The 26,198-nt window shown below is 42.6% G+C and overlaps 1 protein-coding gene across 1 annotated transcript in view; it reads left to right on the top strand.

Moving 5' to 3' along the window:
• Positions 1-651: 651 nt before the first annotated feature.
• Positions 652-26,198, top strand: part of ABO (ABO, alpha 1-3-N-acetylgalactosaminyltransferase and alpha 1-3-galactosyltransferase) — an 88,154-nt gene continuing 62,607 nt past the window's right edge. Inside the window, 2 exon segments of the mRNA XM_073600949.1 lie at positions 652-780; positions 783-954. Of these exon segments, the coding sequence (XP_073457050.1) occupies positions 652-780; positions 783-954 (301 nt within the window).

The following is a 26,198-nucleotide window of genomic DNA, read 5'->3' as shown; positions in this document are numbered from 1 at the left end:
TGTAATTTACACGTTCTTAATAAAGTCACGGTTTTTAAACAGTTTACGCACTGTGTGGAGCCCCTTCTTTTTTACATATACCGATTACACAATGCTTTTTGAAGACACAAATGGACGGATTGGAAGGAGGAAATTTATCTGATTAGTTCTGGGAAACTAAAAAAGCATGGTTTGACCGAACTTAATTGTGAGGTCACACACATTGAGGTGAGCACATACCCTATATGGGAGCACTAGGATTAAAATTTTTGGCACATATTTGAACAAGAAGATTTAAAGAAATTTCACAAGATTGTATTTTGCACTGAAGCACTTTATTTATTATTTTCATTGTCATCTTTATAATTTAGAAAATTGGACCTTTTTGGTTTTATATATATATATATATATATATGTATTATACATTGTCAGGCACTGTATATTACATGAAAACCTATTCATTGTTGAATGATTTGCACAGGTTAATATCAATTAGCGCAACTGACTTATTATATTTCAGTGCATGTAAAGCCTCCCTTTTGAGTGTACATACCCAAGCCCCATGGCAACTGGAAGTCTGATATGGTTCTTTATCATTTGAATTACATGGTTGAAGGTGCGACCTGCCCACTGAGAATGCTGAAAAAATTTCATTTTAACAAAAAGGACTAAATGAGAAACATAAGAAAGGTATTTCCACACCAGAGCCTGCCTCTAATTATAGTAATGTTCTTCCACCTGCTGCATCCATTCCCAGGAGTCGCTTCAATCTACCTGGAGGAGGCGGAGCCGACACACCTGTCTCTTTATTCATTCCAACATCTGATCCCTTCACTCAACTGTTTATGGAAGCTAATGGATCCTTAATCCAGCATTCTTTAATCAGTGACCCCAGTGGATCCCAGTCGCAGACTTCATGTACCAGAGACCTTAGTAGATTGCAAAAGGCACTTAATGAAATGTCAGTGGAAATCTGTAAGTACATCTGATCCTTCTGGTCAAAGGCTGGAAATCCCAAACCTCCTACTATGAGATTTTCCGGTAACTATATATTGGCAGTGAGAGGCAACGCAACATCATGTATAAAAACATGAATAGTTTAAGGCAATTTAAATGTACTTATTGTTTAATTTAAAACAAATTCTTTGTTTTAAACTGTACATAATTTCATGTCAGTATTTCTGTCTTTTATTTTACATTATTTGATCATTTTAGACTTTTAGAGAGACTCCACTTGATCAGCCTCACAGTGTCAGATTTATTGCCACTGCTGTACTGCAGATGATGATCTAACATTACTGGTCCTGCAATGAAATCAGCCAATGCTTCATTAGTCAAGCACGGACAGCCAGGCTTAGCTGAAATGACACTGCATGTACAAACATTATTTGACATTTTGACTTTAAATGCATTTTCCTCACACAAACTAAAACTAAATGAGTGGGTATAAAATTATTAAAGCACAAGGTACTTTTTTTTACGTTTCATGAAAAGATGGTGGATTGTTTTAACTACAATCTCCTACATATTTGTTCAGATCCACTGTTAGCAAAGCAGACTTTGCATACCATATGTTTTCTTAAGAGTGCTACGGGTGTTCCCCGATGATGGATGCATGGAGAAAAAGGAGAGAAAGGTTAGATGGAGGTATGGTTAAACTGAGGAATGAAGAAGTAAATTAATGAAATGGAATGGGATAGAAAGAAGATTGGACATTGCATAGTGTTTTGTACACTGGTTGTAATTCTCAGTATCAGTAATTATTTTGCATGAATTAACACTGCACAGTGGCACCTTCCTTGTTTTGAATGCTGGGTCTAATTCCCAGTATCTGTTTTCATTCTGTATGTGTGGATATTGTACAGTGCTAGCTGTCTTGTGCTTTATACTGGATGTTTATTCTCAGTATCTACTGCACAATAGTCCTTCTCCTGCCCTGTGTTCTGGATGGAATTCCTGGTATCTGATCTTATTCTGTATGTACAGTACTGCTTCTCTTGTTCTGTACATTATGATTGTAATTCTCAAAAGCTATTCATTTTCTGCTTGTAAAGTATATATAAACAAATAGAAAACAGCGCAACGCAACAAAAATAAGTCTCTTGTACTGATACTGAATATAAACACCAAAATATCAAAAAAAGTGCTATAGACATCTAATAACATTATAAGGCCCCTTTCACACGATCAGACTGTTCAGGTCCGCCTGTCAGTTTTGACGGCGGACCTGAACGGGCACTCCATGTTAGCCTATGGAGCGACGGTTGTCAGCGGAGACATGTCTGCTGACATCCGACCCGGTCCGATCCGCTAAAAGCAGACGGATGCCTCTACGTTCGGATCCGTTGCTGGCGGATCGGGTGAGATCTGATGAAAACGGACATGCTGTCCGTTTTCGTCCGATCTCTCCATAGGCAGCAGCGGCTCTTGACAAGCCCCTCCCCGCTCAGTGAGCAGAGAGGGACCTGTCGTCCGCCGGCTCAGCGGAGATCAACGGAGAGATCTCCCGCTGAGCCGGCGGACCGAGGCGGACTCCGTGGAAGCAGCATCCGCCTCGTGTGAAAGGGGCCTAATGTGCAACAAATATGATAGTCCACAAATAGTGTAAATGAAAGTCCAATCAGTATATGCAATCACCACTGTGATACTGTAATCCAAATAATAGAATTGTTCTGTGTTCCTCCACCATCCAAACTAGCCGCTCACCTCAAAGATCAAATGCTCTCAGTTTAAAAGGTTTAATAAATAAAAGAAGAATATTGCACTTACAAAATAGAGCACTGCTGTCAGTGCTAGCTCAAATGCACATATCAAACACATATGCCAACTCTTGGCTCAATGGTAAGATACCTGCTGGATGACTCCTACATAGGAAGTCCCTGGCTTTGGATGTAACGTGTATAGGGGGACCAAGCCTTGGGTGTCACATCATCACGTGGCCATCTTACCATTGTGCCGAGAGTCTGCATATGTGTTTGATACGTGCATTTGAGCTAGCACTGGCGGCAGTGCTCTATTTTGTAAGTGCAATTGTAGTGCCATCCCTGAAGAAGCCGCTTTGTAATTTTTGGTTCTCTGTTTTGTGCCTCAACCCCAAGAACAACCTCAGCCCCTCTGGCACACCTGGTTAGATGAAATCACTGCAGACACACGTGCAAATGACACCAAGCTGTAGCAAAACACATTAGTATTTTACTAAGAATTTTTAAGGCAACACAAAAAAAGGGAATGGCAATGCAGATATATTCAATCTTAAACTTTAGTCTTAGCAAATACACAGTAGATATGCAATGCAAAGGCATTTCCTGGCCCACCTCACATCAGCACACAACGGTTAACCCTCTGGAGACCCACATGACCACCTGTACCTAGCTGAATAAAAGACAGCCCCTCCCCCAACTAACTCGTTCAACTTTTTTTTGGTCTGCTCCAGGCCATCTGTTGATTGCAGTTGGTAAGTTATTTGTTTGATGCATCCCCCCTGCCGAACCTACCCCTCCATGTTCAGCCTCTCATGGAGTTGGAAGGCACTGAATGCTGAAGGTAAAATTCTAAAAACTGGGTGCCTTTTGTGCCAAGGCCGCGGGCAAAATGATGTTTAAATAGCATTGATATTGTTCAGGTGTGGTATTATAAGAGCTCTGCAATGTCATCATTGCCTCTCTCTTTGTTTTTTTTTGTCCTGTCTTTTTATATGCAGTACACCGCACTGCTCTCCTGGCTTTATTGTCAGTCAGAGCGGCTGTGAATCAGTACACAGGGTGCAGGGAGATGGGCAGCACAGGATGCGCCAGTCGCCATGCAATGGTGTAAACTAAAACTAAATGAGTGGGTATAATTTATTAAAGCACAAGGTACTTTTTTTACGTTTCATGAAAAGATGGTGGATTGTTTTAACTACAATCTCCTACATATTTGTTCAGATCCACTGTTAGCAAAGCAGACTTTGCATACCATATGTTTTCTTAAGAGTGCTATGGGTGTTCCCCGATGATGGATGCATGGAGAAAAAGGAGAGAAAGGTTGGATGGAGGTATGGTTAAACTGAGGAATGAAGAAGTAAATTAATGAAATGGAATGGGATAGAAAGAAGATTGGACATTGCATAGTGTTTTGTACACTGGTTGTAATTCTCAGTATCAGTAATTATTTTGCATGAATTAACACTGCACAGTGGCACCTTCCTTGTTTTGAATGCTGGGTCTAATTCCCAGTATCTGTTTTCATTCTGTATGTGTGGATATTGTACAGTGCTAGCTGTCTTGTGCTTTATACTGGATGTTTATTCTCAGTATCTACTGCACAATAGTCCTTCTCCTGCCCTGTGTTCTGGATGGAATTCCTGGTATCTGATCTTATTCTGTATGTACAGTACTGCTTCTCTTGTTCTGTACATTATGATTGTAATTCTCAAAAGCTATTCATTTTCTGCTTGTAAAGTATATATAAACAAATAGAAAACAGCGCAACGCAACAAAAATAAGTCTCTTGTACTGATACTGAATATAAACACCAAAATATCAAAAAAAGTGCTATAGACATCTAATAACATTATAAGGCCCCTTTCACACGATCAGACTGTTCAGGTCCGCCTGTCAGTTTTGACGGCGGACCTGAACGGGCGCTCCATGTTAGCCTATGAAGCGACGGTTGTCAGCGGAGACATGTCTGCTGACATCCGACCCGGTCCGATCCGCTAAAAGCAGACGGATGCCTCTACGTTCGGATCCGTTGCTGGCGGATCGGGTGAGATCTGATGAAAACGGACATGCTGTCCGTTTTCGTCCGATCTCTCCATAGGCAGCAGCGGCTCTTGACAAGCCCCTCCCCGCTCAGTGAGCAGAGAGGGACCTGTCGTCCGCCGGCTCAGCGGAGATCAACGGAGAGATCTCCCGCTGAGCCGGCGGACCGAGGCGGACTCCGTGGAAGCAGCATCCGCCTCGTGTGAAAGGGGCCTAATGTGCAACAAATATGATAGTCCACAAATAGTGTAAATTAAAGTCCAATCAGTATATGCAATCACCACTGTGATACTGTAATCCAAATAATAGAATTGTTCCGTGTTCCTCCACCATCCAAACTAGCCGCTCACCTCAAAGATCAAATGCTCTCAGTTTAAAAGGTTTAATAAATAAAAGAAGAATATTGCACTTACAAAATAGAGCACTGTTGTCAGTGCTAGCTCAAATGCACATATCAAACACATATGCCAACTCTTGGCTCAATGGTAAGATACCTGCTGGATGACTCCTACATAGGAAGTCCCTGGCTTTGGATGTAACGTGTATAGGGGGACCAAGCCTTAGGTGTCACATCATCACGTGGCCATCTTACCATTGTGCCGAGAGTCTGCATATGTGTTTGATACGTGCATTTGAGCTAGCACTGGCGGCAGTGCTCTATTTTGTAAGTGCAATTGTAGTGCCATCCCTGAAGAAGCCGCTTTGTAATTTTTGGTTCTCTGTTTTGTGCCTCAACCCCAAGAACAACCTCAGCCCCTCTGGCACACCTGGTTAGATGAAATCACTGCAGACACACGTGCAAATGACACCAAGCTATAGCAAAACAAATTAGTATTTTACTAAGGATTTTTAAGGCAACACAAAAAAAGGGAATGGCAATGCAGATATATTCAATCTTAAACTTTAGTCTTAGCAAATACACAGTAGATATGCAATGCAAAGGCATTTCCTGGCCCACCTCACATCAGCACACAACGGTTAACCCTCTGGAGACCCACATGACCACCTGTACCTAGCTGAATAAAAGACAGCCCCTCCCCCAACTAAGTCGTTCAACTTTTTTTTGGTCTGCTCCAGGCCATCTGTTGATTGCAGTTGGTAAGTTATTTGTTTGATGCATCCCCCCTGCCAAACCTACCCCTCCATGTTCAGCCTCTCATGGAGTTGGAAGGGACTGAATGCTGAAGGTAAAATTCTAAAAACTGGGTGCCTTTTGTGCCAAGGCCGCGGGCAAAATGATGTTTAAATAGCATTGATATTGTTCAGGTGTGGTATTATAAGAGCTCTGCAATGTCATCATTGCCTCTCTCTTTGTTTTTTTTTGTCCTGTCTTTTTATATGCAGTACACCGCACTGCTCTCCTGGCTTTATTGTCAGTCAGAGCGGCTGTGAATCAGTACACAGGGTGCAGGGAGATGGGCAGCACAGGATGCGCCAGTCGCCATGCAATGGTGTAAACTAAAACTAAATGAGTGGGTATAATTTATTAAAACACAAGGTACTTTTTTTACGTTTCATGAAAAGATGGTGGATTGTTTTAACTACAATCTCCTACATATTTGTTCAGATCCACTGTTAGCAAAGCAGACTTTGCATACCATATGTTTTCTTAAGAGTGCTATGGGTGTTCCCCGATGATGGATGCATGGAGAAAAAGGAGAGAAAGGTTGGATGGAGGTATGGTTAAACTGAGGAATGAAGAAGTAAATTAATGAAATGGAATGGGATAGAAAGAAGATTGGACATTGCATAGTGTTTTGTACACTGGTTGTAATTCTCAGTATCAGTAATTATTTTGCATGAATTAACACTGCACAGTGGCACCTTCCTTGTTTTGAATGCTGGGTCTAATTCCCAGTATCTGTTTTCATTCTGTATGTGTGGATATTGTACAGTGCTAGCTGTCTTGTGCTTTATACTGGATGTTTATTCTCAGTATCTACTGCACAATAGTCCTTCTCCTGCCCTGTGTTCTGGATGGAATTCCTGGTATCTGATCTTATTCTGTATGTACAGTACTGCTTCTCTTGTTCTGTACATTATGATTGTAATTCTCAAAAGCTATTCATTTTCTGCTTGTAAAGTATATATAAACAAATAGAAAACAGCGCAACGCAACAAAAATAAGTCTCTTGTACTGATACTGAATATAAACACCAAAATATCAAAAAAAGTGCTATAGACATCTAATAACATTATAAGGCCCCTTTTACACGAGCAGACTGTTCAGGTCCGCCTGTCAGTTTTGACAGCTGACCTGAACGGGCACTCCATGTTAGCCTATGGAGCGACGGATGTCAGCGGAGACATGTCTGCTGACATCCGACCCGGTCCGATCCGCTAAAAGCAGACGGATGCCTCTACGTTCAGATCCGTCGCTGGCGGATCGGGTGAGATCTGATGAAAACGGACATGCTGTCCGTTTTCGTCCGATCTCTCCATAGGCAGCAGCGGCTCTTGACAAGCCCCTCCCCGCTCAGTGAGCAGAGAGGGACCTGTCGTCCGCCGGCTCAGCGGAGATCAACGGAGAGATCTCCCGCTGAGCCGGCGGACCGAGGCGGACTCCGTGGAAGCGGCGTCCGCCTCGTGTGAAAGGGGCCTAATGTGCAACAAATATGATAGTCCACAAATAGTGTAAATGAAAGTCCAATCAGTATATGCAATCACCACTGTGATACTGTAATCCAAATAATAGAATTGTTCCGTGTTCCTCCACCATCCAAACTAGCCGCTCACCTCAAAGATCAAATGCTCTCAGTTTAAAAGGTTTAATAAATAAAAGAAGAATATTGCACTTACAAAATAGAGCACTGCTGTCAGTGCTAGCTCAAATGCACATATCAAACACATATGCCAACTCTTGGCTCAATGGTAAGATACCTGCTGGATGACTCCTACATAGGAAGTCCCTGGCTTTGGATGTAACGTGTATAGGGGGACCAAGCCTTGGGTGTCACATCATCACGTGGCCATCTTACCATTGTGCCGAGAGTCTGCATATGTGTTTGATACGTGCATTTGAGCTAGCACTGGCGGCAGTGCTCTATTTTGTAAGTGCAATTGTAGTGCCATCCCTGAAGAAGCCGCTTTGTAATTTTTGGTTCTCTGTTTTGTGCCTCAACCCCAAGAACAACCTCAGCCCCTCTGGCACACCTGGTTAGATGAAATCACTGCAGACACACGTGCAAATGACACCAAGCTGTAGCAAAACACATTAGTATTTTACTAAGAATTTTTAAGGCAACACAAAAAAAGGGAATGGCAATGCAGATATATTCAATCTTAAACTTTAGTCTTAGCAAATACACAGTAGATATGCAATGCAAAGGCATTTCCTGGCCCACCTCACATCAGCACACAACGGTTAACCCTCTGGAGACCCACATGACCACCTGTACCTAGCTGAATAAAAGACAGCCCCTCCCCCAACTAACTCGTTCAACTTTTTTTTGGTCTGCTCCAGGCCATCTGTTGATTGCAGTTGGTAAGTTATTTGTTTGATGCATCCCCCCTGCCGAACCTACCCCTCCATGTTCAGCCTCTCATGGAGTTGGAAGGCACTGAATGCTGAAGGTAAAATTCTAAAAACTGGGTGCCTTTTGTGCCAAGGCCGCGGGCAAAATGATGTTTAAATAGCATTGATATTGTTCAGGTGTGGTATTATAAGAGCTCTGCAATGTCATCATTGCCTCTCTCTTTGTTTTTTTTTGTCCTGTCTTTTTATATGCAGTACACCGCACTGCTCTCCTGGCTTTATTGTCAGTCAGAGCGGCTGTGAATCAGTACACAGGGTGCAGGGAGATGGGCAGCACAGGATGCGCCAGTCGCCATGCAATGGTGTAAACTAAAACTAAATGAGTGGGTATAATTTATTAAAGCACAAGGTACTTTTTTTACGTTTCATGAAAAGATGGTGGATTGTTTTAACTACAATCTCCTACATATTTGTTCAGATCCACTGTTAGCAAAGCAGACTTTGCATACCATATGTTTTCTTAAGAGTGCTATGGGTGTTCCCCGATGATGGATGCATGGAGAAAAAGGAGAGAAAGGTTGGATGGAGGTATGGTTAAACTGAGGAATGAAGAAGTAAATTAATGAAATGGAATGGGATAGAAAGAAGATTGGACATTGCATAGTGTTTTGTACACTGGTTGTAATTCTCAGTATCAGTAATTATTTTGCATGAATTAACACTGCACAGTGGCACCTTCCTTGTTTTGAATGCTGGGTCTAATTCCCAGTATCTGTTTTCATTCTGTATGTGTGGATATTGTACAGTGCTAGCTGTCTTGTGCTTTATACTGGATGTTTATTCTCAGTATCTACTGCACAATAGTCCTTCTCCTGCCCTGTGTTCTGGATGGAATTCCTGGTATCTGATCTTATTCTGTATGTACAGTACTGCTTCTCTTGTTCTGTACATTATGATTGTAATTCTCAAAAGCTATTCATTTTCTGCTTGTAAAGTATATATAAACAAATAGAAAACAGCGCAACGCAACAAAAATAAGTCTCTTGTACTGATACTGAATATAAACACCAAAATATCAAAAAAAGTGCTATAGACATCTAATAACATTATAAGGCCCCTTTCACACGATCAGACTGTTCAGGTCCGCCTGTCAGTTTTGACGGCGGACCTGAACGGGCGCTCCATGTTAGCCTATGGAGCGACGGTTGTCAGCGGAGACATGTCTGCTGACATCCGACCCGGTCCGATCCGCTAAAAGCAGACGGATGCCTCTACGTTCGGATCCGTTGCTGGCGGATCGGGTGAGATCTGATGAAAACGGACATGCTGTCCGTTTTCGTCCGATCTCTCCATAGGCAGCAGCGGCTCTTGACAAGCCCCTCCCCGCTCAGTGAGCAGAGAGGGACCTGTCGTCCGCCGGCTCAGCGGAGATCAACGGAGAGATCTCCCGCTGAGCCGGCGGACCGAGGCGGACTCCGTGGAAGCAGCATCCGCCTCGTGTGAAAGGGGCCTAATGTGCAACAAATATGATAGTCCACAAATAGTGTAAATTAAAGTCCAATCAGTATATGCAATCACCACTGTGATACTGTAATCCAAATAATAGAATTGTTCCGTGTTCCTCCACCATCCAAACTAGCCGCTCACCTCAAAGATCAAATGCTCTCAGTTTAAAAGGTTTAATAAATAAAAGAAGAATATTGCACTTACAAAATAGAGCACTGCTGTCAGTGCTAGCTCAAATGCACATATCAAACACATATGCCAACTCTTGGCTCAATGGTAAGATACCTGCTGGATGACTCCTACACAGGAAGTCCCTGGCTTTGGATGTAACGTGTATAGGGGGACCAAGCCTTGGGTGTCACATCATCACGTGGCCATCTTACCATTGTGCCGAGAGTCTGCATATGTGTTTGATACGTGCATTTGAGCTAGCACTGGCGGCAGTGCTCTATTTTGTAAGTGCAATTGTAGTGCCATCCCTGAAGAAGCCGCTTTGTAATTTTTGGTTCTCTGTTTTGTGCCTCAACCCCAAGAACAACCTCAGCCACTCTGGCACACCTGGTTAGATGAAATCACTGCAGACACACGTGCAAATGACACCAAGCTATAGCAAAACAAATTAGTATTTTACTAAGGATTTTTAAGGCAACACAAAAAAAGGGAATGGCAATGCAGATATATTCAATCTTAAACTTTAGTCTTAGCAAATACACAGTAGATATGCAATGCAAAGGCATTTCCTGGCCCACCTCACATCAGCACACAACGGTTAACCCTCTGGAGACCCACATGACCACCTGTACCTAGCTGAATAAAAGACAGCCCCTCCCCCAACTAAGTCGTTCAACTTTTTTTTGGTCTGCTCCAGGCCATCTGTTGATTGCAGTTGGTAAGTTATTTGTTTGATGCATCCCCCCTGCCGAACCTACCCCTCCATGTTCAGCCTCTCATGGAGTTGGAAGGGACTGAATGCTGAAGGTAAAATTCTAAAAACTGGGTGCCTTTTGTGCCAAGGCCGCGGGCAAAATGATGTTTAAATAGCATTGATATTGTTCAGGTGTGGTATTATAAGAGCTCTGCAATGTCATCATTGCCTCTCTCTTTGTTTTTTTTTGTCCTGTCTTTTTATATGCAGTACACCACACTGCTCTCCTGGCTTAATTGTCAGTCAGAGCGGCTGTGAATCAGTACACAGGGTGCAGGGAGATGGGCAGCACAGGATGCGCCAGTCGCCATGCAATGGTGTAAATTATCTTGGAGGTCTGTGGTTGAGAGGGCTTCTCTCCCTCTCTCTATGCAGTCTTACCGGTTAAAGGACTTACCTCAGATTCTCCTGTCTGCCTCTGAATGTGCTGTCCTGGCTCCCTTGCTATGCTATGTACTTCTGTGGGTTTGACAGTCTGACTGTTTTTTGTCCCAGACTCTGACTGTGTCTGCTGTCTGCCTTTGGAAATGCTGTCTAAGCTCACCTGCTGCGGCTTCTGAAGTGAGTGGAGGAAGGCAGATGGGTCTTAAAAAGACAGGGTACCAGTTTTTTTGGTGAGAGGTAATATGCTTTTTTCCATATATTTTGTGCAAATATGAGCTTGCCACACCTGTTAGTGGAACAGAAGATTAGCAAAGCTAGGAGGGGGCAACATGGGACATGGTTTTTAAAAGAGTGCTGAAGGAAATTATGGAAATTAAGATGTTTTGCATTATTTTAGGACATCTGCCTTGACATAACCTAACATGTAAAATACTTGAAGGCCCTGCTCTAACGGATCCTGTGTAAAATACCTGTGCACCATAGACGTACGCAAGGTGTGTGCAAGGTGTGCCTGGGCACACCCTAATCACTACATGCGGTGCCCATTCCCCCTACTGCCTGGGTCCCCCCCCCCCATGTTGGACCACCCGCCCTGCAGTGCTGCTGGCTTTCCTCCTTTCATCTCCCCCTCCCCCCAGTTGCTGCAGGGGGATGTTTCAGTATGGAGAGCGGGGAAAGGGGCTAGTACATACAGTAGGGCAAAAAAGTATTTAGTCAGCCACCAATTGTGCAAGTTCTTCCACTTAAAAGAATGAGAGAGGCCTGTAATTGTCATCATAGGTATACCTCAACTATGAGAGACAAAATGTGGAAACAAATCCAGACAATCACATTGTCTGAATTTTGAAAGAATTTATTTGCAAATTATGGTGGAAAATAAGTATTTGGTCAATATCAAAAGTTCATCTCAATACTTTGTTATATATCTTTTGTTGGCAATGACGTGGTCAAACGCTTTCTGTAAGTCTTCACAAGGTTGTCACGCACTGTTGCTGGTATGTTGGCCCATTCCTCCATGCAGATCTCCTCTAGAGCAGTGATGTTTTGGGGCTGTCGCTGGGCAACACGGACTTTCAACTCCCTCCAAAGGTTTTCTATGGGGTTGAGATCTGGAGACTGGCTAGGCCACTCCAGGACCTTGAAATGCTTCTTACAAAGCCACTCCTTCGTTGCCTGGGCGGTGTGTTTGGGATCATTGTTATGCTGAAAGACCCAGCCACGTTTCATCTTCAATGCCCTTGCTGATGGGAGGAGGTTTGCACTCTAAATCTCACGATACATGGCCCCATTCATTCTTTCATGTACACGGATCAGTCGTTCTGTTCCCTTTGCAGAGAAACAGCCCCAAAGCATGATGTTGCCACCACATGCTTCACAGTAGGTATGGTGTTCTTTGGTTGCAACTCAGCATTCTCTCTCCTCCAAACACGATGAGTTGTGTTTCTACCAAACAGTTCTACTTTGGTTTCATCTGACCATATGACATTCTCCCAATCCTCTTCTGGATCATCCAAATGCTCTCTAGCAAACCTCAGATAGGCCCGGACATGTATTGGCTTAAGCAGGGGGACACGTCTGGCACTGCAGGATCTGAGTCCCCGGCGGCGTAGTGTTTTACTGATGGTAGCCTTTGTTACGTTGGTCCCAGCTCTCTGCAGGTCATTCACAAGGTCCCCCCCCCCGTGTGGTTCTGGGATTTTTGCTCACCTTTCTTGTGATCATTTTGACCCCACGGGGTGAGATCCTGCGTGGAGCCCCAGATCGAGGGAGATTATCAGTGGTCTTGTATGTATTCCATTTTCTAATTATTGCTCCCACAGTTGATTTCTTCACACCAAGCTGCTTGCCTATTGCAGATTCAGTCTTCCCAGCCTGGTGCAGGTCTACAATTTTGATTCTGGTGTCCTTTGACAGCTCTTTGGTCTTCACCATAGTGGAGTTTGGAGTGTGACTGTTTGAAGTTGTGGACAGGTGTCTTTTATACTGATAACAAGTTCAAACAGGTGCCATCAATACAGGTAATGAGTGGAGGACAGAGGAGCCTCTTAAAAAAGAAGATACAGGTCTGTGAGAGCCAGAAATCTTGCTTGTTTGTAGGTGACCAAATACTTATTTTCCACCATAATTTGCAAATAAATTCTTTCAAAAATCAGACAATGTGATTGTCTGGATTTATTTCCACATTTTGTCTCTCATAGTTGAGGTATACCTATGATGACAATTACAGGCCTCTCTCATCTTTTTAAGTGGGAGAACTTGCACAATTGGTGGCTGACTAAATACTTTTTTACCCCACTGTATGTCGTATACCAGCCCCTTCCTTTTCTAAATGAACACAGTGAACACACTCTCTCACTGTGTTCATTCATATTAGTATGCTTCAGTTTGTGAATGAACAGGAAGCCTTTTAGCACAGAGCACTTCCCATTCATTCACTGTTCCATGCAGCTGGGGCTGCAGAGAAAGGCATGTGTGTTTGAGCTTTGGGGTGCACACCCTAATGAAATAGGCTGCGTACACCTATGCTGTGTACTTTTACTTGCACCCCTACCCGTGAAAAATTGGCCTGGAATATTTCAGCAGCCTCGCTCTAGTAATCTGCTGTATAAAATACAGTCTTGCTTTTTTTTTTACTGAACTTCATTACTTTATCTTAAGTAAATTGCAGGGTTTATCTTATCCTAAGCAAATCGCAGGGCTTAATGCATCTGCACTTTGATACCCCCCTTTTTTTTCTGAGGGGAGAGAAGTTTTTTTTTTTTCCTCCCGTGCCTTGTGCAGGTATGTCAAGGCGAAGAGGAGAGAAGCAAACACAGCAGGAGAATGTGGGGACAGAACAACTACGCTCCTCAAAGGAAAGGGGCAGTCAAATCGCAGCGGCTGCAGCAGCAAAATTAGCATGTTTTGTTCATGCTCCAGGACAGGCACAAACAAAAGGGGTGCACCAGGTACAAGTAAAGACACAACTGAGCGCATCAGCGGATAGAAAAAGTCAGGGCCATCTTTCAGTAGCCGTTCAGGCCACAAAAATTGTGAGTAATAAGAACCAGGGGACGATTCAGCAAGATCCCGAGCAAATTTCTGACCCTAGCCCCCTCCCTGAGGAAGAACCAACACTGAAGGATATCCTTCAGGCTGTGAATGCATGTAGATCCACACTGGGGGGACTATCTGACCAATTAAAGGGGGTGAAGGAGGATTTGTTATTGGTCAGGCACAAACTACAAAAAACAGCAGAAAGAACAACAGCATTGGAGGGGAGGACAAGCAAACTGGAAGATGACCTACATCCATTAAAAAGCGAGGTTAAAAATATGAGAAAGCAGATGGATATACAGTGGGGACGGAAAGTATTCAGACCCCCTTAATTTTTTCACTTTTTGTTATATTGCAGCCATTTGCTAAAATAATTTAAGTTGATCTTTTTTCTCATTAATGTACACACAGCACCCCATATTGCCAGAAAAACACAGAATTGTTGACATTTTTGCAGATTTATTAAAAAAAGAAAAACTGAAATATCACACGGTCCTAAGTATTCAGACCCTTTGCTGTGACACTCATATATTTAACTCAGGTGCTGTCCATTTCTTCTGATCATCCTTGAGATGGTTCTACACCTTCATTTGAGTCCAGCTGTATTTGGTTATACTGATTGGACTTGATTAGGAAAGCCACACACCTGTCTATATAAGACCTTACAGCTCACAGTGCATGTCAGAGGAAATGAGAATCATGAGGTCAAAAGAACTGCCTGAAGAGCTCAGAGACAGAATTGTGGCAAGGCACAGATCTGGCCAAAGTTACAAAAAAATTTCTGCTGCACTTAAGGTTCCTAAGAGCACAGTGCCTCCATAATCCTTAAATCAGTGACGTTTGGGACGACCAGAACCCTTCCTAGAGCTGGCCGTCTGGCCAAACTGAGCTATCGAGGGAGAAGAGCCTTGGTGAAAGAGGTAAAGAAGAACCCAAAGATCACTGTAGCTGAGCTCCAGAGATGCAGTCGGGAGATGTGAGAAAGTTGTAGAAGGTCAACCATCTCTACAGCCCTCCACCAGTCTGGGCTTTATGGCAGAGTGGTCTGATGAAAGCCTCTCCTCAGTGCAAGACACATGAAAGCCTGCATGGAGTTTGCTAAAAAACACCCGAAGGACTCCAAGATGGTGAGAAATAAGATTCTCTGGTCTGATAAGCCCAAGATAGAACTTTTTGGCCTTAATTCTAAGCGGTATGTGTGGAGAAAACCAGGCACTGCTCATGCTCACCTGTCCAATACAGTCCCAACAGTGAAGCATGGTGGTGGCAGCATCATGCTGTGGGGGTGTTTTTCAGCTGCAGGGACAGGACGACTGGTTGCAATCGAGGCAAAGATGAATGCGGCCAAGTACAGGGATATTCTGGATGAAAACTTTCTCCAGAGTGCTCAGGACCTCAGACTGGGCCGAAGGTTTACCTTCCAACAAGACAATGACCCTAAGCACACAGCTAAAATAACGAAGGAGTGGCTTCACCACAACTCCGTGACTGTTCTTGAATGGCCCAGCCAGAGCCCTGACTTAAACCCAATTGAGCATCTCTGGAGAGACCTAAAAATGGCGGTCCACCAACGTTTACCATCCAACCTGACAGAACTGGAGAGGCTCTGCAAGGAGGAATGGCAGAGGATCCCCAAATCCAGGTGTGAAAAACTTGTTGCATCTTTCCCAAAAAGACTCATGGCTGTATTAGATCAAAAGGGTGCTTCTACTAAATACTGAGCAAAGGGTCTGAATACTTAGGACCATGTGATATTTCAGGTTTTCTTTTTAATAAATCTGCAAAAATGTCAACAATTCTGTGTTTTTCTGTCAATGTGGGGTGTTGTGTGTACATTAATGAGGAAAAAAAATGAACTTAAATGATTTTAGCAAATGGGGGCAATATAACAAAGAGTGAAAAATTTAAGGGGATTCCATTTAAATTTAAGGGTGAAAAATGTAAATGGAAAATAGATCCCGTCAGGACAGTGCGAGGTTCATGGGGCTACCTGAGAAAAGCGAGGGTCCTAACCCAATAGAATTTCTGGAAAAGTGGTTTATAGAACTGTATGGAAAGGAGACCTTTTCACCATTTTTTTCAATAGAAAGGGCTCATCGAGTTCCCTTTTAGAGCTCCACCGCCAGGAGGCCATCCCAGGCTGATATTGATGACATTTTTTAACTACAAGGACAAAGTCATGCTGATGCGGAAAGTACGGGAGATGGGGAATATTTCCTATAATGGGATGAAGATTTCTCTTTACCCGGACTACTCACCTGACCTGCAGAAGCGCAGAGCTGAATTTTTAGATCAAGCGCACAAAAATATAAACTTGCATATGCTCTATTATACCCAGCATGACTAGGGGTGGATGCGCTGGGGGGGACTCAGATCTTTGACTCCCTACTTGGAGTGAAATCTTGGTTAGAGGATAACAAGGAGAGGCTGCAGATGGATTAAGGGAAGAAGGAGAAAGAAGAGAAAAGAGAAAGAAAAAGAAAGGGGAATGGAAAGGGATTAATTTGCTTGAATATATGTTTCAAGGGGATGGGGCAGGGAGATATACACAAGAGGAGTGGTTTCATGAATGTGGGAAGAATATGTTCAGGGAAAGAATTTTATTTTTTTAATATTTTTTTTTCACTGACAAAGAAGGGGGAGGGTGGGAGGAATAAGGTGGGGAGGAAAGAAGAACATATGTAACACTGAGAGGGACTGGAGAACATGAGGAGTGGAAGGAGACCACGGAAAAACCCCTTAGGGTACACCAGGACAGGAAAAGAGGAGGGTTTGGGGAGGGGGGGGTGGGGAGAATAAAAGAATATTTCATGTAAGGATTAAAGAAAAATGGTTCTTGGGCACCAGATGGATAACAAAATAGACATTAAAACGTACTCTAATAGAAGAAAGCACATGGAGGATACACTATAGCACACAAGGAAACAATGATATTAGTAAATTGAAAATGGGTGTTTTTTATTTTGATTCATCATTATATGTTTATTTTCTCTATTCTATATATTCTCTTATTTCCTTGATTATATATGCAGGCTAAAATACTCAATTTAGGCTCTTGGAATGTCAGGGGGCTGGGTAACTCAGCTAAGAAAATTGCAGTTTTTGCTATGCTGGAGGGATATGGAATAGGACTGGCCTACCTGCAGGAAACACATTTAACAAAGTATACAATGTCACAACTGAAGAATAGGAAATATCATCATCAGTACCACTCTGTGTACTCCTCCTATTCTAGGGGGGTGAGTATAATGGTGAGAACTGGGGTGGCTTTTTCCTGCAGACCAGTGTAGATGAAATGGGGCATTATAGTTATCTTTATTGCCTGCTGGAGAACAGGCAATATGTTCTAGCAAATATATACATCCCACCGCCTTTTTAGTTGAAGGTTATGTATATATTGATGGAATTTATGGTAGATAAGGAAGATGTGCCAGTTACAATAATGGGAGATTTTAATGAGGTTCTCGATAAAAATGCTGATAGATTTCCTTCTGGGACGCGACTGGAGAATGCTGGGAAGAATCGGCTATGCCATTTTTTGGAGGAAGCTGGCTTGATGGACATGTGGAGAGTGTGGAACCCAGGTGTACAACAATATTCTTGCTTCTCAAGCTCCTATTCCACACTCTCCCGGATAGATATGGCCCTGGGGAATGGGGAAGCGCTTCAGAACGTTAAACATATATCCTACTTGCCTAGAGGAGTTTCGGACCACTGGCCAATGGTGCTATCACTGACGCTAGGGGGAAAAAGAGCCCAGGGGGGGCTGGAGAATAAGCCCAAAATTTAAGGGGGTCTGAATACGTTCCGTCCCCACTGTAGATACGGCGTCAACTGGGATACTTTGGGATACCTTTAAAAGTGTTCCTTAGAGGTATCTTGATCCAGCAGGTGGCAAAAATTAAGAAAGAATCTAGGGAATGGGAGGAAAGTATTAGAAAGGAGGCGATGTAAAAGATCCAACCCCGGAAAAACAAAAAATATGGCTTAATAAACAGCAAGGGTATAGAATTGCAATTACGAGAAAGGTAAAGAATAATTGGCTGTCCCAGAAGCGGGGCTCTTTTAGAGAAGGGGAATGTGTGGGACGAATGTTGGCTCACTTAGTGAAAGCAAACTCTTCTCCCTCTTGTATAATGACAATCAGGACTGCAAATGGAGAGATTTCCTGTCTCACAATAGAGATCATAGATACATTTGGTGAGTATTATGAGAAACTGTATAAATCTCAGAGATTGGGAGAGGGAGGAGAAATGAATACATTTTTAGAGAATGTGGAGATACCGACTATTTCCCAAGAGGATAGAGAAGATTTGGAAGGTCCAATCGCCCTGAAGGAGCTACAACTGGTTGTGTCCGGAATGGCCAACCAAAAATCTCCTGGGCCAGATGGACTCCCGATGGAGGTATATAAATACTACGGAGAAATATTACTTCCCGAACTGCTTAGGATACTGAGGGGATCGGAGTTAGAGGGGAAACTGCCTGATTCGATGCTAGAGGCAATTATTATAGTGATACATAAAGAAGCGAAGGACTCATTAAATGTAGCATCATATAGACCGATATCCCTGTTGTGCTCAGACGTTAAAATATTAGACAGTGTATTATCAGACAGGCTGAATAAAATTGCTTCAAAACTTGTTCACCCAGATCAAGCAGGATTTATTGCCAATAGGTCTTGAATATTAGAAGGGCATTCCTGAATATTCAGTCCCCATAAGAGAGCACGGGATCAAGGGCTGTTTTGTTCTTGGACGTGACTAAGGCTTTCTATAGCCTTGAGTGGGAGTATGTCTGGTGCTTCCTGGAGTTTGGGCTTGGATCTTCTTTTATTGGCTGGATAAAAATGTTGTAAATGACTGAAGTAATCGATATAATAATTAATATTATATCTGTGTATTAATTTGTCTAGTCCCTATAATTAGTTGGTCTAATAAACTCTGAGCACATGTTATTGTTAATATCACAATAATACCAGGTTAGCTATGAAACCAAACACACGGTGCTGCTAGTAAAGCAATATCTTATTTATTTCCCAAGTAATTAGGAAACTAACACTAAAGTATTAAAAGGGTATTACAATGTTACATAGCTTACAATCAGAACACAATATACTAAATAGCATATCTCTACAACATATAACAACAATGAAATATCAAAGATACTTATCACACATGGTTTCATCTGCTGGTTCTGGATGATAAAAGGGGTCTGGGCCACATGGAATTTAGGCCCAAGCCCTCAGTCAGAGCAACGTCCCAAGATGGCAGATAGACAGCCTCATGGCAGGCTTTTTCAGCAACAAAGAGAAAGAACTCTCTGTAACAACCCTTTTTACAAGCTCACTCATCACTCATTCAAACTCCCCCCATTGCCAGTCCCTTTTGCTGTGGACCAATCAGTGTTTATTATTATTATTATTATACAGGATTTATATAGTGCCGACAGTTTACGCAACGCTTTACAACATTAGGGCAGACAGTACAAGTACAATACAATTCAATACAGGAGGAATCAGAGGGCCCTGCTCGTTAGAGCTTACAATCTAGGAGGGAGGGTCAAGTTATACAAAAGGGTAATAGCTGTGGGGGATGAGCTAATGGAGAAAATAGTGCAGTTGTTAGATGGAGGCAGGATAGGCTTCTCTGAAGAGGAAAGTTTTCAGGGATCGCCTAAAAGTGGATACATTTGGAGACAGTCTGACAGATTGGGGTAGGGAATTCCAAAGGATGGGTGAGGCTCGGGAGAAGTCCTGGAGGCGGATATGGGAGGAGGAGATGAGGGAGCTAGAGAACAGGAGGTCTTGGGAGGAACGGAGATGGCGATTAGGTTGGTATTTTGAGACTAGGTTAGTGATGTAGCTGGGGGCAGAGTTGTGGATGGCTTTGTAACTTATTTTTAGTATTTTGAATTTAATTCGTTGGGCGAGTGGTAGCCAATGGAGGGATTGGCAGAGAGGGGTAGCAGACACTGAGCGGTTTGTAAGGTGGATGAGTCTGGCAGCCGTATTCATGATGGACTGAAGGGGGGATAGTCTATTTAAAGGTAAGCCAATGAGGAGTGAGTTGCAGTAGTCAAGGCGAGAGATAACCAGGGAGTGAATTAGGAGCTTTGTGGTTTCACTGGTTAGAAAGGGACGTAGTTTAGAGATGTTGCGGAGGTTGAGGCGGCAAGCTTTGGAAAGTGATTGGATGTGGGGCTGAAAGGAGAGTTCAGAATCCAGGATAACACCTAGCACCCTGACATGTGGGGATGGGTGGATGGTTTTGCCATTGCTCTTGACAGAGAAGTCAGGGGAAGAGGCACGTGGGGGAGGAAATATTATAAGCTTGGTTTTGGACAAGTTGAGTTTGAGGAAGTGGTGTGACATCCATACAGATATGTCGGTTAGTAAGTTAGTGATGCGTGAGGAGACTGATGAAGTGAGTTGAGGGGTGGAGAGATAGATTTGTGTGTCATCAGCATAGAAATGATATTGAAAGCCGTGAGAGGCTATCAACTGACCCAGGGAAGAGGTGTAGATTGAAAATAAGAGGTCCAAGAACAGAACCTTGGGGGACCCCGACAGAGAAGGGAAGAGGAGTGGAGGAAGTAGAATTGTAAGTGACACTGAAGGTGAGTTGGGATAGGTAGGATGAGAGCCACTGAAGAGCACAGTCACAGAGACCGAGGGAGTAAAGTTTTTTGAGGAGGAGGGGGTGGTCAACCGTGTCAAAGGCAGCTGAAAGATCCAGAAGTAGGAGTACAGAATAGTGTCTGTTGGTTTTTGCAGTTAGTAGGTCATTTGTGAGTGTTTACATGACAATCCTCCTCATATTACTGACTGTTCTGCCATACTTGGCTCTGGGGGCAGTATTGAAGTCCATGCGCCCTGGGCCGTCTTTGTAATCAATCTCTTTGAAGCCTGTAATCACACATATCACCGCAGGTGGGCTTGAGCCAAGCCATTGTTCTTCTGATTACAAAGCTTTGATGTGTTTCAGGAAGCGAAATACCAGAAGTAAGATATTAAATCATGTTGCTATCCAACATATGCCGCTTTGAGCCTAAAGGGCGCATACCACCCTTCTTCAGACACGGCCCTATTGAACAATCCATAACTGTTTTCTCCCCAACATGTGTTTCCGAACCAGTACCTATAGAACAGTACTTAACTGTCTTAACGTGTTGTATTTTTCAACATGTGCAGAAACATCTCCTATGGAACAGTTCACAATGGTCTCACCGTGTTGTGCTTCTCAACATAGGCCTCAGAACCAGCTCCTGTGGAACAGTCCATGACGGTCCTAACGTGCTGTGTTTCCCAACACGTGCCGCTTTGCTACTGGGTGACACACCAACATCACTCTTCCGTGACAGCTTCCATGTTACCACTCTGTGTCTTCTTCTTTCCGATATCTTCAGGACAGGGTGCAGTACAGGCAAGGGGTGTCTATTCACTCACCATTCACCAACACCCATTCAGAGCAACATATCAACCAGCTTTCCGATATAGAGTCTCGAAAAGGGCCTTTTGCCCATATTACTAGCCTAAAATACACCTTTATCACACTATACCATAACATGAAATCAACCCATTACCATAATATATACATATGTGTCCCATCCAATTATGCATCCCCTTCCCAACCTCTTATAACTCCTCACTGTAGATGCGGGTCAGGATTAGGCAGGCTTGCTCACAATGGCCTTTCCTACCGCACTTTAGGCATGTCAGCGGTATTGCAGGGCTCTGACTTGGCAGCAAAGTCTCTAACTTGTACGCAGAGACCCTACCGTCACTTCGTCCCCCAGCTTGCATAGATAACTGGGCGACCCTTCTATATAAATATCAAGTCTAACAACACATATAAATCTGCAACAATGACAAAACCCACACAATTCCATCCCTGTGCCTGGATTTCAGAGACCATGCCCAGGGTATACCTGGCACCTCTACCTATGGTTAGTGTCAAGGAACCCTCTAGTTCCATGACTAACGTTACATCGGTATTCTTTAGGACAAAGAAACAAACTCGTCTATGTCCCAAAATATATCCCAGGTGCTTCCTTCCCAGCAATGATCTCCATCCTGACTACAGAATGAAATATCTTCCCAACATTTTTCGTTCACCACCATGTATTGACCTGACATACAAAGGACATCATGGTCATGCTTCCGACCGTGGGAAGTATCAACCTGCCTCCAGGTTCCATTCTCTCTGATCATATGTGGGCAACAGCCTCAAATGCAACAAGATAGAATCCCCAGTCAGTAAGCCCATTGATGCCAGCAAATATACAGACTGAGTCTGCACTTCTGTACAGCATAACACCTACCACAATCCAAACTAGCACAGCCCATCCAGGCATTCGACCACCACTTTGGATTAGTGTAAGCGACGTGTTTTGGCAAAGTCTTACTGAGCGGTGATGCTAACTCATCAGGCCACTGCCCCTCATACAGAGACTGTATAATCAGCTCAATGCTGGTCGATAATTCTGCCTGTCGCTGTGTGCACGCCAGAGCCAATGACAGATTTCTGTCCTGTACCATCACACTCCCTACCAACCTCCCAACACGTTTGAGAAAATCTGGAGCTACTTTACCCTGGGTATTTATGTGACTTTGTTGAATGTTGTCAAGGATGACACCAATCGCTCTGAGTAACAAAGCCCCGCTTATTCTCTGAAGCTATGGCTGCGAGTTTGTTCCTCAGGAGGCCGATGTCCACTCCATTAACAACACCCATCTCATCAGCTCCTATTCCCCCCCAGTATGGTGCTGAATACATCCCTCCTCTTTCGGGTTACTCCTCAGAAATAAGCATCCTGCATGAACCTCATTCTGTGTCTGCACATCTCTGGGAGTAAGTCACTGGTACAATGACCGCACTTGATTCAGTGTATATTCAGCACATATAGGGTAATAGGTTTTTATCAACCACTGTGAGATGTTGCAGCGCCATGTGGTGAAGGCATATTGTACCCTGGTAGCCAGCGTTTGTTCCCTTTATCTAACGGAGCATGCTCCTGTGTGTATTCACTGGCCTTCCCTGTGCCGGGTTTCAACCTCTCAGGTGAGACATCAACCAGGCGTATCCCCCCTACAAGGAAATTTTCACCCCATTGATGTGTCACCTGGCCAACCTCTAGTCTGGCCAACTGACACCTTATTATATGTAAGATCCAGTCTCCTGGCTACCTGCACCATATTACTTCCGTTACATCAATACATGTCATACATTAAAAACCTTTTCTTCTTTCAATTCCTCCCTCCAACAAAAAAAAAAACACATATTTTACATTTCAGGTTCTGACGGATTGGATGTATATATTCCTTCCCCAACCTCCAACCAATTGCACATGTATTAATAGCATGTTTGCATTCATCAGGAGAGACTCTGGCAAAAAATGTTTCACAAGTCTTGTTGATGGGCACAGTCCTTCAGATTTAGCATTGGCCCTAAATTGTCCATAAGCAAAAACAAGTATTAAACTGAATCTTTTCATTTGTCCCTTCTCTCCCGATGTCTATCAGAACAAATTTGTGGTGTGGTATGGCACAGACAAATTGCCAACCAGATGAACATCTGTCATCCATGTTCCAGAGACCTCTCCAATCTCACTCCACCAGGACTCTGGAATTGAAACACAAGAGCAGAATTAAATTCTTATCCATAATAGCTGCTCACTTGCTAATATCTGCTCACTGTTTATTTACAGTTCCTTCCTTGGAACCCAGGAACTTAGTATTCCTGGCTTCTGCAACTCTGATCAAACTATCAAAACAACCATGACCTCTTTACGCTGAATCCACTCTAAAATGGATCCCCATGGTATGATCAAAATAAAAAAAAAAAAGAACGTCAAAGTTGACTCACAGAATTCTCAGTTTAAACACTAAAAAACAATGCATTTATCTATCTTTAAGATCTATGCACTAACTCCCCTCTCAGGTGGACAAAGGCTAACCCTTTTGGAACTTTTTCCACCTGAATGAACATAAAACAAAGAGAGAGGAAAAAAAAAAAAAAAACGAACTCCAGAGGCTAGAATGGCTTCCTACCAACAACTCTTGTCTTAAATTAACAAAATGTATTCAGCTGGAGGACATATTCCCATGACCATCTATTCAGCTGCTAATTGACGGAATAGTCAATTACCCCCCTTTCAGGTGGACTAAACAATAATTTTTCCACCTGAACAAACAAAAATAAAATAAAAATATAAAAAAAAATAAAAAAATTTAAATTCTGGCCATTACCACACAAAAACAACATGACAAGACAACCACCACAAGACAATGACAAACACTCAACTTTTAACTAAAGACATCCATGGATTTTCCTCCTGAGAAGAGTAAGTGCTCATTTCCATCTGAAAGACAATTAGTTAATGGGAAAAACAAAAAACAAAACATCTGTACCTCATCACAACATTTGTAACTTCATTTATAACTCTTCAATCCATTAATGCCTGACCATTGTTTATCTTATTTTTTTCATTGTTTGCAAACAATTACTAATTAATGAGCTCATGGTACCATATGATAATCGATTATGCATTTACAATAACCTAACCCCTGTTTTGCTAAATTTGCCCCATGTTGTTCTCACTTTGAAGGACCTGCAAACAAACACAGACATTAGTAACCAAACCAGTTTTACCTTCTTCCAAGGTCTCTGGAAAAAGGAACACAGAGACAGTGATTACACACCATTATCATGACAATTGGCTTTTTGAGTCCCCCAAACCTTTTCCCATTAATTGCAATGCCAGGGGAACAATTGCTATCAATAAAGTTTAGATGTGAGCGTCATATTTAAATAAAATATGGCAAGGAAACATTGACCATAACATTCTTAGCATCCATGCAGCTCACTAAGTGCTGCTAACATTGTTTCCCCCAGTGCTACATTTGAATAACCATGCGGCTACCTCCATTTTGACTTTACGTAACTGTATTCAGCTGGAGGACATATTCCCATGACCATCTATTCAGCTGCTAATTGATGGAATAGCCAATTACCCCCCTTTCAGGTGGACTAAACAATAATTTTTCCACCTGAACAAACAAAAATAAAATAAAAATATAAAAAAAAATAAAAAAATTAATAACAAAAAAAAAATGTAAATTCTGGCCATTACCACACAAAAACAACATGACAAGACAACCACCACAAGACAATGACAAACACTCAACTTTTAACTAAAGACATCCATGGATTTTCCTCCTGAGAAGAGTAAGTGCTCATTTCCATCTGAAAGACAATTAGTTAATGGGAAAAACAAAAAACAAAACATCTGTACCTCATCACAACATTTGTAACTTCATTTATAACTCTTCAATCCATTAATGCCTGACCATTGTTTATCTTATTTTTTTCATTGTTTGCAAACAATTACTAATTAATGAGCTCATGGTACCATATGATAATCGATTATGCATTTACAATAACCTAACCCCTGTTTTGCTAAATTTGCCCCATGTTGTTCTCACTTTGAAGGACCTGCAAACAAACACAGACAGTAGTATCCAAACCAGTTTTACCTTCTTCCAAGGTCTCTGGAAAAAGGAACACAGAGACAGTGATTACACACCATTATCATGACAATTGACTTTTTGAGTCCCCCAAACCTTTTCCCATTAATTGCAATGCCAGGGGAACAATTGCTATGAATAAAGTTTAGATGTGAGCGTCATATTTAAATAAAATATGGCAAGGAAACATTGACCATAACATTCTTAGCATCCATGCAGCTCACTAAGTGCTGCTAACATTGTTTCCCCCAGTGCTACATTTGAATAACCATGCGGCTACCTCCATTTTGACTTTACGTAACTGTTCTACATACTGACGATTTTCAGTTTGTAGTCTCCACATTTGGGTCTTTAAAGGGAAATGGGTTTGATTACTATGGCCTCAATGCTTTGGGTTGCTACCCCATCGGGCAGAATACACTTCATAATGCCTTGGGGTCGTTTTGGAGTACTGTGATCTTCTTTTGATATCATTATTCGCCGCCCAACAATACTTAGCGATGTGACCCCCTTTTACACGGAAAACATTTGAGGGCTGGTCTCTCTGTATAGGCCCTTCTTTGAGCATACGGCATTGGAAACTCACATTGCTGGACATTATTACTACAATTACTATGCTTGGAA

The sequence above is a fragment of the Aquarana catesbeiana genome, linkage group LG09, assembly GCF_042186555.1.
Source record: "Aquarana catesbeiana isolate 2022-GZ linkage group LG09, ASM4218655v1, whole genome shotgun sequence".
Classification (NCBI taxonomy): domain Eukaryota; kingdom Metazoa; phylum Chordata; class Amphibia; order Anura; family Ranidae; genus Aquarana; species Aquarana catesbeiana.
The sequence above is the reverse complement of the archived record's forward strand: the minus strand, read 5'-3'. Positions and strand labels throughout refer to the sequence as shown.